This window comes from Jaculus jaculus, chromosome 19 (genome assembly GCF_020740685.1).
Source record: "Jaculus jaculus isolate mJacJac1 chromosome 19, mJacJac1.mat.Y.cur, whole genome shotgun sequence".
Lineage (NCBI taxonomy): Eukaryota > Metazoa > Chordata > Mammalia > Rodentia > Dipodidae > Jaculus > Jaculus jaculus.
In genome coordinates, this window is record NC_059120.1 from 35854097 (window position 1) to 35866667 (window position 12571).

The 12571-nt window shown below is 48.4% G+C and overlaps 1 protein-coding gene across 1 annotated transcript in view; it reads right to left on the bottom strand.

The window, feature by feature from the left end:
- Nucleotides 1-7813: 7813 nt before the first annotated feature.
- Atp1a1 (ATPase Na+/K+ transporting subunit alpha 1) overlaps nucleotides 7814-12571 on the bottom strand; it is a 28699-nt gene continuing 23941 nt past the window's right edge. The window contains exons 17-23 of the mRNA XM_045137921.1: nucleotides 12311-12465; nucleotides 11627-11750; nucleotides 10399-10544; nucleotides 10160-10290; nucleotides 9817-9918; nucleotides 8398-8489; nucleotides 7814-8159 (exon numbers count right to left, since the gene is read on the bottom strand). Of these exons, the coding sequence (XP_044993856.1) occupies nucleotides 8131-8159; nucleotides 8398-8489; nucleotides 9817-9918; nucleotides 10160-10290; nucleotides 10399-10544; nucleotides 11627-11750; nucleotides 12311-12465 (779 nt within the window). The 3' untranslated portion in view covers nucleotides 7814-8130. The remainder of the gene's footprint in view (nucleotides 8160-8397; nucleotides 8490-9816; nucleotides 9919-10159; nucleotides 10291-10398; nucleotides 10545-11626; nucleotides 11751-12310; nucleotides 12466-12571) is intronic.

Genomic DNA, 12571 nt, shown 5'->3' on the forward strand with positions numbered 1-12571 from the left:
TGGGAAGCTGCTCTGAATGTAGGCAGTACCATTGTATATACTGGGGGCCCAGACGGAATGACCAGGAAAGAGGGACAGAGCCCCCATAGCACTGGGCTACTTGATAGGCGAATTGAACAGCTTTGTTCCACCACACGCTTCTGCCATGATTCATGGCCACACTGTAGGCCCAGAAATGGGACCAACTCACTGTGGACTGAAACCTCGGAAACCCTCCTCTTCCTGTTAAGTGTTTTTTCTCTGGTATTTATCATAGCCACAAGAAGCTAAGACAGGTGGCTAATGCTATCTAACAGGTAGAGACGAGAGATGCTGGAAAACACAGAAAAATGCATAATAGGAGAGCTCACACAAAGCATTCTTCACCTAAAATGTTAGCCAGGCCAAGGCTGAAGGATCTAGCCCTAAGCCACTGTTTCCTAGAGTACCCCCCTCTCAGCCCCACAGGCTCTGATTCGCAGGACTTGGCACATCTAGGAGGTTGTGGGAAAATGCCTACGCACTGGCTGGGCCTGGGAAATATCATGTAATGGCATTTCCTTGGCTGGTTTGTTATACTCTAGAGCCATCACACCATACTGCCTTTTTACTTTTTGATGCTTGGTCACAGTATATGCTGGTTAATGTTTAATAGCCACTCTCTGGGAAAACCACTGTTGTTTTTTTTTTTTTTTTTTTTTTGGCCTGGTTTGTAGTGTTTGACAATTTTCATGGTGTAACTACTCCAACCTTGGCTAATTCTGTTACCTAGGTGAAGTATGCTGGTTTGTAAAATTCCAAAAGCTGAAACAAATACAAATATTGACACAAGTCAGCTCCTGCACACCACTTAGCCTCCGCCTTCCCTTCCACATGCTCCTGTAGCTCCTGCGCACTACTTAGCCTCCGCCTTCCCTTCCACATGCTCCTGTAGCTCCTGCGCACCACTTAGCCTCCGCCTTCCCTTCCACATGCTCCTGTAGCTCCTGCGCACCACTTAGCCTCCGCCTTCCCTTCCACATGCTCCTGTCAGCTCTTGTGCACCATTTAGCCTCTGCCTTCTTTCCACATGCTCCCTTTAGCCTTAAAAATGCTTTATCTACTGTGTCAAGAGTGGAACACAATCAAAATTGACTGTTTATCTGGACAGTAGTCAACATGAATATTCCTACTATTGTGACTCTCCTACGTGGCCTCCTCAGAGCAGCAGCTCAGACCCAGGTTCCTGCTGTTTTCCTGCTGTTTTGAGCCTTACCTTCCTCCAGGGCATGATTCTTGGGCTTCACTGAACTTCAACATCATTCCATTGCTGAAAATATAACTCTCCAGAGCCGCCCCTCACCCTCCATTCCTTACCTCCTTCATTCTTTTTTATCTTCCTTTCTGAAAAAGGAACTCTGTATATACCTCAGGCTGAGTGTAGAACTTGCTATGAAACCTCCTTCTTCAGCCTCTAGAGTATTAGGATTATAGTTTCTGTACCCCTGTGACTGACTGGGATTATGCATTTCTATCAAGTTTGCAAGTGTCGCTGATATTGCAAGACTTGTGAAATTTTGAGAATCATTCCCTGAGGTGATGATTCTTCACCCTGGCTTCACACTGGATGGAGTCATCTGGGAGTTTTTTGTTTTGTTTTGTTTTGTTTTGTTTTGTTTTGTTTTGTTTTGGGGTAGCGTCTCACTCTAGCCCTGGCTGACCTGGAATTCACTATGGAGTCTCAGGGTGGCCTTGAACTCACGGCAGTCCTCTACCTCTGCTCCCAAGTGCTGGGATTAAAGGTGTGCACCACCATGCCTGGCTAGTCTGGGAGTTTTAATAGGGTCTGATGCCTAGACTCCAATTTGAGAATCCCTGATAAAAACTTCACTCTTTCTTTCACCATCCAGTGGAAAGTTGGACCATGAGGGCTCTGTCTTCATAAGTGCATTAATAATATGGTGGATTTCTGGGGAAGCAGTAGAAACTTCCAGAGGTGGGGCCTATTTGAAGGAATAGGGCACTAAGAAGCTGCTCCTTGCCTTGGGCCACTTCCTTGGCTATTCTCTGTTTCCTTTGTTCTACCGCATGCTCCCCACCATTGGTTTATTCACTCTGGCCTTAGACCCACAGCAGTGGAGTCAACTGCCTGAGAATGGAAACCTCTGGAACTGTGAGCCAAAAGAAATCTTTCCTCTTTTAAGTTGCATATGTCAGGTATTCTGTCATATCAATGTGAAAAAATGAATCCCAACATATAGGAAGAGAGTAACTTTTGTGTAAGGGCCTATATGATGGGCATGGGAGTGATGCATATATCAGGCCATCTCAGTGTCTAGAATAGGCATATGTCTGAGCTTTTACAAGGTTGAGAAATGTGATCCAGATGGATGCTAAAAGTAATGGGATGTGGATTGTTTACTGAACAACCAGTGAGTTGCTGTTTTGTTTGTTTATTATCTAGTCATTCATCTGGGAGGGGAAAGCGTGAGCTAGAGTTAGAACATGAGCACACTCAGTCCTACTGCTGCAAAATGAACTTGACACATGCACCACTGTGTGCGTGATTTTCTGTGAGCACTTGGGAATTGAACACAAGCCAGTTGACTTTTATTTTTTATGAGAGAGAGAGAGAGAGAGAGAGACAGAGAAGCAAGAATTGGCATGCCAGGGCCTCCAGCCACTGCAATCAAACTCCACAAGCATGTGCCATCTTGTGTGCATGTGCGACCTTGCACGTGCATCACCTTGTGTGTCTGGCTTATGTGGGAACTGGAGAGTCAAACATGGATCCTTAGGCTTTGCAGGTAAGTGCCTTAACTACTAAGCCATCTCTCCAGTTCCCAGTCAGCTTTTTATTTATTTATTTATTTATTTGAGAGCAACAGACAGAGAGAAAAAGAGGCAGATAGATAGAGAATGGACATGCCAGGGCCTGTAGCCACTGCAAAGGAACTCCAGACGCATGTGCCCCTTGTGCATCTGGCTAACGTGGGTCTTGGGGAATCGAGTCTCGAACCAGCGTCCTTAGGCTTGACAGGCAAGTGCTTAACTGCCAGGCCATCTCTCCAGCCCCCCCAGTCAACTTTTTAAGCAATGCTTTTAACCCCTGAGCCATCTCTCAGCCCCCAACCTTCTTTTGATATTACTGGGGACTGAACCTAGGGCCTCAGAAGTATTATTCTGGAATAAGCATATCTAGGTAGATACATTAGTATGTGGGAAACTTCAGTTTTAGAGTGAGAATATTATTGTCAAATTACTAATGGCACTATGGAAAGACCAGGCTTATACATCAGTGCTCAAACACTTTCTCAACCACTCTACAAATTACTAAACTCTCTGGATCTCAAGTTATCCTCTCTATGGAGACCAACTTCATAGGATTCAGTGAGATAACTACAAAGTGCCAAAGAGTGCTGTTGCCAGTAGAGCTTGTTCAGATAATGTTGGTTCCTCCCCTATTGTCACCAGTGATGTAGGACCTGAACCGGTGACCTACAGGATGTAAATGCATGTGTGGTGAAAGACATGGCTTTAGACATTTTCTCTATTTTGGTGGGGAGATGATCTTACTATAGTGAGGAGAGAGTACCTTTCCAGGGTGACGGTTACCCTACTGAAGGGGGAGAGTACCTTTCCAAGGTGACAGTTGCCCTACTGAAGGGGGAATATACCTTTCTAGGGTGATAGCTACCCCACTGAAAGGGGAGAGTACCTTTCCAGGGAGATAGTTACCCTGCCAAAGGAGGAGAGTACCTCTCCAGGGTGATATACATTCATACTCTTATGTCTGTCACTTTAGGAAAAACTTTAAACTTGCAGCCAATTTTAAATGGAGCAACTGTTCATACCACTAAAGGATTCTTCATATCACTGGACAGCCTTCTTACACAGTTCTGCCTTCCTGTATACAAATTAACCTTAGTCAGAGCACAAACATGACAAGGGAGAGAGAAGGGGAGAGGGAAAAGGGACCTCTGCTTTTTATAGGCCAGTCTGGGAAGGAAAGTGTTAAACCAAAACCCTCCCAGCCCCCTCTCCAAAAGAAAAAAAAAAATCTTGGGCTGCAGTTTGTAGGAGGCTGAGAACCTGCCTCTGCCACCAGAAGTCCTGGCCAGAGAAGCCAATTGCCCCTGAGCCCTGATGGAACAGGCAGGCTGAGCTGCCTGGGATTAAGCAGCCTGCCTTCTTGCTCTGGGTTACACAAGTTGCAGCCTGATCACCGAGCAGCTCCTGGGGGAAAATTCATTTGAGTAACTGTTCAACATCGTGTGCTTAATTTCCAAGAAACTTTCCATGATCTTAAGTTTTAACACCAACTCTAACCTTCCTGCTCTCTGTTTTTCACAAACCCTGCCCTTCTCTGCACCTTTCCTCCAGCCCGGGCTCTCTGTGGCACAGCAACACCTCTCTTAGCAGGACGATATGCCAGGCACAACACACCAGGATCCCAGACACCAAGCTCACTGGGTTCGAGGTGGGCCTTCCCACCTCTGCCACTTAGTAGCTGTATGAACCTTAGGGAGGTGGCTTCACTTCTCTGAGTCCTGTGCATTGTTCAGAATTCTGCCTAGCCAAGGTAATTGCTATACCTAAGTGTGGAGTTCCATTACATCAGTATGCCAAACTGTGCCCTCTGGGTTTGTATTTAGGGATGAGTCTTTTACCTAACTTATGTGAGACTGGACACTTGCCAAGTCCCTTTTGAATTACTCCTTAATTTTCACAATAGCTTCATGGGGAAGGTATGGGTGGTTGTCCTCACTATAGGGAGAAAGACAGGTTTGAGGAGCCAGTGACTTGCCCGGTGGAAAGCTAAGAAGCCAGCTTCCCTGTCCAGAGATGCCTCTCCCTCCAGGTGCCTAGGGGGAGGGGAGGGGCGAGCCAGAAACCTAGCACTTATCACTCAAAACCCGAGTGTGCAGGCAGAGGGGGCGGGGCAGCAGCCTGAGCCCAACAGGAAGCTCTGTCCCAGTGGCTGTTGCAACATGTGAACTTGGGTTTGCACTTCAGGGTAACATTCTGCGTGGCATGGGGCAAGTGTGGTATCAGCCTTTCTCCCCCAGCTCTGCAGTCCCTTCAGAACTCATGGTGCTGCCGACAGGGCCCTTTAGGTCTTTGGAGCCACAGTGCTGTGTGTGACATCTTCTTTGATGGACTGAGCTGAGCCCTAGGGACAAAGCAGGAGGCAGGTTCCCTAACCTCACAGGCTGGCTGGTAAAGTATGGGTTGGTGACTATTAGAACTACAGTTAGAAGTGGGTATTGGCACCAGTCCACTATCTCATGTGCCTTTCTTATATGATTACAAGAGGTCCAAGACAGCAGTGCCCTGGACAAGTCCAGGGGCCAGGGTCGCCCTTGGTGTCTCTGCATTGCATTGTTTTTACCTGTTAACTTTGCTTGCATGGTCCTCCTCTGTAACATCCAGGCCCAATTCCGTCTCAAACTCTGGGTTCAGACTTTACTCTTGAGAGAAAAGTAGAGCCTCTAACTCAGGTCAGGGCACAGTTGGATAGTGTCAGCTTGTTCCTTTGAGAAAGACTGAGAGTGAGTGTCCAGTACTGAAATTATGGATGGCTGAATCTGCACTAGCTACCCCCCTGCTCATGAAAAAAAAAAAAGTAAAACAAACAAAAAACCCCCAAACCAAAAAAACAGCTCTTGAAATTTACTAATGAGGCTTCATTCACTCAACAAATGGCCTTTCTTGCATCTGGGCTATTAGGAAAAAAGCCCGTGTCCTCAGCCATCCTGCTAGAATTACTCACTGAAGGGTCATAGCCAGGGCGGTCTCTGTAGCTTGGGCACACCATTACAGCTTACACTCATTCTTTGGCACTGTCTCAAAACAGGTTTGGGATTTGGGGTGCTCAGGTGTGCTGTGTTCTTCCAGAACACACACAGAAATGTCCAGGATGCAGCTGGATTTATGGTTCTGGGGCTTAGGAGAGGTCCAGACAATGGTGGACATCATCTCTGAGGAATAAGGAGCAGGTGGACAGAAGGGCACGAAGCCCTTCCTGAGGAAACTGAGTGGGTGGAGAGGCGGTGATGGGGCCCAAGAAGTCATTTCCGGAGAGGCCTGTCGGATGGTATAGGTGCTGCGGGGGAATGAACAAGTGCCCATGGCTGTCGTCCGTCTTGGAGACCTCAACTAGAAAATTTCTGTGAACAGGCAGGTGCTAAGGGGAGATGGAGAAAGCAGATGTCCAACTGGGAGGTGGGCAAGTGGACAGAAGTGGACACTTCCCAGGAGTTTGTTGTGTGTCCATGAATGAGAGTTGGGTGGTGGTGGAGGATGTAGCAAGTAGATGGCTTCCATTTAAATGTGGTCAACAGCCATGGAGGACATTTAGAAAGGTGGCTAGGACAGGCACAAATGCACACGCATAGGGGCGTTGTCACTGAGGTTGTCCTCAGGTTCCCGTGCTCTGGAGTGATTCTAGTGACCAGATATGACTGACTTGAGTTTGAGCTTTAGGTCACAGAGCTTTCCTCCTTCATGTAGAAAGCTTGGGATGCTCCAGCCACTAATAGGCTTGATTCTGGCATCAGCTTTCCCTGTACAGCAGATGATTCTAGATCAAATATTTGGCTACATTTTTATTCAACAACCAGTGATCATCAAATAGATAAGAGCAGAAAAGTCCTGTGGGGAGAGGGGGTGGAAACTCAGAAGCCTGTCCCTCTCTCTAGGGTATTTCTCATACCAGGCTGCTTTGAACAGCAGAGGCCCCATGGCCGCTCTCTGCGTCCTTCAGGGTGATTCAAATCCTCATGTGTTCATTTTTATTTGAGAGTGTGAGACAGAGAGACAGAGAAAGAGAATGGGTAAGACAGGGCCTACAGATGCATACGCCTCCTTGTACATCTGGCTAACATGGGTCCTGGAGAACTGAGCCTCGAACCAGGGTCCTTAGGCTTCACAGGCAAGCGCTTAACTGCCAAGCCATCTCTCCAGCCCCACACCTGTAACCTTTATCACCATAATGATGGTTAACTCTCCAGAGGTGCAGGAAGACAGACATATGGGTCACTGGGACAAGTGTGGATCAGAAGAGGGTACCCCTCCCTTTTCAGGTCCTGTAGTTTTGTCAATAGCAAAGAGCACTAGAGTGCCCCCCCCCCCCCCGCAACTTCAGAGTGGCATGTAAGCGTGAGGAATGAATTAAGCTTCTCAGAAAAAACAATTATTCAGCAGTCACCGTTTGGGGCCAGAGGTAAGCACTACCATTTGCTTGAGGGTGACAGCTGCAATGATGGCCAGAAGGGCAGGCAGTTATAGCTCTGCTTCAGATGGAAGGGCCTCTGAAGGCAGCAAGCCCTTTTCTCAAGATCTCCTGGCACAGCATCACCTCCTGAAGCGGTGCTGGGGGTTCAGGAAGGAGTTCTACAGAGGCAAGTACTTAACCGCACAAGCCAGGCAGGCTTGCACATGGGCTCCTGCTCCTAGACCAGCCCATCTGAGGAATGTGAGGCTGTGTTGAAATATGGTGGGCAGGCAGGAAGACCCGAGGGACTGTTTGTGCACCGGCCCTGGCTAATCCAGGTCTGGAAATCCCTCAGGTGAGTTTCCCCACCAAGCCGAGAGCAGGCAGAGCACAGCACAGGCCCCGAGGCGGGCTCCTGTACGGAGAGCAGACCAATTTCCTCTTGGCTCCCTGGTTCTCAAACAGGAACCTGAGTCCTTCACCTTGGGAGCTTATTAAGTGCGCTGTTGGCAGATCCGGAGGGATGGAGCTGGCCTTCCTAACAAGCCCCAGGGGATGCTGCTGAGCTGCTGGCCTGGGAACCCAGGACTCATCACGTACAGCCACTGTACCCAAGAAGTGACAAGGACACAGACCAAGTCCATTATAATAGCCATCTTTATTGTAAAAATCCAGATATAAAATGTATTCTTTCAGTCCTTCCAGGTTTTCCTTTTTTACAAAAACAAAAAGGCACATAGAAACCTTCCCCACTGTCGTTTCGCTCCCACAGACGGTGTTTCCAGGCAGCCCTCCCCCCGCCCCCCATTACAGCTACATGCTCATTCCAGGACAGCTGGCTCCCACATGCTTCGGTGCTTTCCTACCAGGGTGGAGTTCTGAGCTCCAAGACTGAAGTACACAGGGGTGGGGAGGGTGCAGTGTGGCATGGTGCTCCACGGCATGCGGGACAGGGACTAGTAGTAGGTTTCTTTCTCCACCCAGCCTGTGTGTGGCAGAGAGAAAAATGACAAGGTGAGACCTCCTCACGTGCTGGCTCCAGGGTCCAGGGTGAAAACCAGGAGTGCAGCGCTACAACCCAAGCCTAGTAAGAAGCCTCAGGTGTACTCAGCTGAATTCCACGTGCGGAGGGCTGAGGGAGCCCAGACCCATCAGGGAAAACCTAACAAAAGCCAGAGAACCCCTATCCCACCCTCCACCAAAAGTTAAAATGCAATGTTTACCGCCTGGGCGTCGCCTAATGATGAGTTTCCGGACTTCATCATACACGAAGATGAGGAGGGAGTAGGGGAAGGCACAAAACCACCAGGTGGGCCTGCAAACAGAAACAGTGTCGACTGAGACACCCAAACACAACTCCAAAGCAAGCACGTGTTCATCGCTGCAGTGACGACACAGCTGACAACTACTGAGTCAGTTAAAAATGCCTCCGAGACAGGCAGACTGTTGCCTTGAGCTCAAGAAAACAGCCTGCACTTTACAAAGAAAGCCTGCTGGCCCTCAGCTGGGCCTTCCTAAGAATCAGTTTAGAGTGACAGTGCCAGAGCAATGGACCATTTCCTTGCTTCTCTTCCTCAAGTGCTTAAAGAACTTTGGGGTGAGTGCCTTGGCATCTCTAGACAAAGACCTGGTGGTGTGAGCCAAGCCAGTCCATTCATCCCTAAATGTGCTCTCTGGCAATGGAACTTGGGACAACCAGCTGTGTTGTGAGTCTCTGCCCTAAGAAGAAATGAAATAGGGCTCTAACAGATGACAAAGGCTTATGGAGCTTCCCCAGCAGGGAGACAAGCTCCAGTGTCCTCCTGCAGGCTATTCTTACTACCAGCTTCTGGGTAAACACACAGCCCTCCTCCTCTTCCTATGCCATCCCCACAGCAGTGAAGTGGTGACCTCATCTGAGCCAGCCACCAGAGGACCTGAGCCACTTTCCAAATTAGGTAAAACCTGTCAGGGTAAGATATCTGGGTTCAAGAGCATGACAATAAAAGCCAGATGCCTTCTCAAAGAAACCTGTGTCACGTGGGCCTTGCTTCTACAGCTTAGCATGTCTAATCAAGCCATGTGTTCAGCCTCAGCCAGTCAGTTTCCAGACCCCAGCACACGGACTCAAAGGTCTGCAAGAGCTGCCAGAGTTTATGCTGAATCCTGTGTGTGTGAAAACTCAAGTTTATCAGAAACAAAATGGTCCACTGTGCTAAGGCTGGTCTGGTTCTGGCCAAAGGCTTAGTGATCCTTCCTCTGCTTGGCTTTACCCGAACTGACTATGACTGTGAAGAAAAAGGGGCCCTAGATCTCCTCCTGCAGCTGCCTGCAGAGCCCAGACATGGAGGAGGAACCTTAACTAGGGTAAGTAAATCAGGATTTGGGCCTAGGTACCTAAAAACCAGAACAGGTCTAGGTGGCCTCTAAGGACAGCTGGACCGTGTTGAGGACCTGAGGGCTTAACAGTTTGCTGTTGAGCAACTGCAAAGAACCAGAGCCTGTGTGCCTCACCTTGGGTCACACCCCAGGCACAGGTTAAGAGTCACACACATTTGGATCTGCTCGTTTGATTTTCTGGCAAGTCTGGTTTCCCTACCTTCCAATCCATAGGAATTTGTATACACACCAATTAAGAGCCACAAGCCACGCCCACAACTTACTTGAGAGGATACATCCTAAGGGCAACACCCATACCAGGGCAGTAGGACAGGAAAGCAGCAAGTGCCGTCTCTTCAAAGAGGCCAAATATTAAGATCTTGTTCCTAAAATTCAAAAGACAGAAGCTTAAAAGATGCAAGCACAGACTTGTCTTCTAATCACCAATGCCTTGAAGTGTTCACAGTAACTAGGCTCTCAGTCAAGTGGGAGAAATAGAAAATTTGATTTTGCTCACTAAATTTGCTCCAAAGACTAGAGATTTTAAAAACTTGGCCAAGGGTGTCAGATGCCGGACTTCTCATGAAGGTTTAAACATCACCATATCTTATGTGTCCCAGTGCTTACTTCATCCCCTGCTGGAAGACAGAATTCCTCCGGGTCTTACAGATGACCAAGTCGGCCCACTGCACCACCACAATACTGACGAAGAAGGCTGTGTGGCAGGTGAACTCCACGATCTTCCTCTGCTCATAGGTCTGAAAGGCAGAGCAGTGCATAGGCCACGGATGCTCATGAGCAAGGCCACGGCCACACAGCCAGCAGCACCTGAGCATCAGGTCTTCAGGGTTTGATGATTTACTCACCCACTGTTGCCCATAGCTGTCTTCCACGTCATTGATCCAGCGGTCTTCCCAGTCCACACGGATGCCCAGCAGGTGAAGGGGGAGGAAGCCATTCTCGGCCAGAATCACAAAGTAGGTGAAGAAGCCCCCCAGGGCCTGGATCATCCCTGAGAAGTTGGAGAAACTACTTCAACGCTACAACCCCACACAAGGCCAGCGCACACCTCTGCCTGCCCTCGTGATGGCTTGTCTGTGCCCCTGGCTGATGAAGGCAGGAAGAGAAGCCCATCACTCACTTCTGAGCTGAGACAGACCAAGCACCCAGGAAGCACTGAACTACAAGTCCTCTCTCCTTTTCGGATCTTCTCATAGTTAGCAGGAGAGAGAGGCCTTGCTTACAACACCCACTTCTCTCACTTGTTCATCTGCCTCTATCAGGATACAGGCTTGTCTACCCCACTTTAAATAAAAAGTTTTCAAAAATTTGCAGAGATAGTAGCTGAAAAAAGTGTGATTTCTACCTCTCCAAATTTTCACACGTCGTCATTTTATAGGTTACAGTGGCATTTTAAGACCCAATCCTTTTCTCCTGTTACAGGGCACCCTGCCTGGTCGTCTTGAAACTAGGTCTTCTGGAGGAGGCCAGGGGCCACCAGCCAGCTGCATTGTTGCCAGCAGCTGCCTGGGGAATGCCGTCATGTCCATAAGGCACTAATCTGTGCTACTACACTCGTGTGCACAGACCTAACGGTTCCAGATGGAGTTGTCACGTGGCGTCAACATGTTCCCTTAAGGGAGACAAGGCAGAGCACCTGCTGGCCAAAGCTGAACTCATGGGTCTCTTCAGTGCCTAACGTCCCCAACCTGAGCAACACTGAAGTGTGTTCCGGCTCACCCACGGGGAAGGAAAGCTCACGAACACACAGAGCTCCTATGCACCATGCCTGGCGGTCCGTGGGGATCCACAGGGAGGTCACGTTCAGCGTGCTGGTAAAACTTTTGTTTCCATTAGAAAGTCACCAGGCAGGCATAAAACAACTTTTCCCATGGAAGAGAATTTAAAATGCTAGAATGCTCCTCCACAGCCCTTTTTTGTTGTACTAGGGACTGAACTTAGTGCTTTACTCCTATTAAGCCAACCCTGTTCTGTGGCCCATCCTGGATTGAAGTCTTAGAACTAAGTCTGAGGCCGACATGTCACTGCAGACCCTTCCCAGAAGGCAGCTCCGCATGTGGGGACGTGGCTCACCAATCTGCCCATAGGCCATGCTGATTAGCCGCTCATTCACCAGCTTGTCAGTTTTGGGGTTTCTGGGCTGTCTCTTCATGATATCACTCTCGGCTTGCTCATAGGCCAGTGAGATGGCAGGAACCTGGGGGAGGTGACAGGGGCCTTAGCGTTATTAAAAACACAGAAGAAGGGCTGGAGAGATGGCTTAGCAGTTAAGCGCTTGCCTGTGAAGCCTAAGTACCCCAGTTCGTGGCTCAATTCCCCAGGACCCACGTTAGCCAGATGCAGAAGGGGGCGCATGCATCTGGAGTTTGTTTGCAGTTGCTGGAAGCCCTGGCACGCCCATTCTTTCTCTCTCTCTGTCACTCTCAAATAAATAAAAATGAACAAAAAAATTTTTTAAAAAAGAAGATGGATTTGTTACTAAAGTCTTGTCTCCCTTAATTTTTTTAAACGTGTAAAACAATATCTTTTTAAAGGATAAATATACAAAAAGGAAGATTCCGATCTGATATGCTCACGAGGAGGAGTGACCTGAAGACTGCTAACAGAGTCTTTGAAGCTGAGGCTGGAGCGCAATGGTGATTATTCTGAGGATTTCTGATCACACACCAGTCTCACAGATCCTGAGACTAAGAAGTACTAAGCCAGTGTATGTGGACAGGTCACCACTACTTGATGTGAGTCCAAGTATTTACTTACCATGTCCGTGCCCAAGTCAATGCAGAGGATGGTGACAGTACCCAGCGGTAGTGGAATGTTGGCAATAATAAATATCAGGAAGGGGGTGATTTCTGGAATGTTACTGGTTAGGGTATAAGCAATGGATTTCTTCAAGTTATCAAAGATCAATCGTCCTGGAAAAGAAGATGTTTTTACTGTAAAGCTTAAAGAGACAGGCAGGCTAGAAAATGAACATGCCAAACACAGAAAACCAGCGCAGTGCAGTGTCAGGAGGAACTC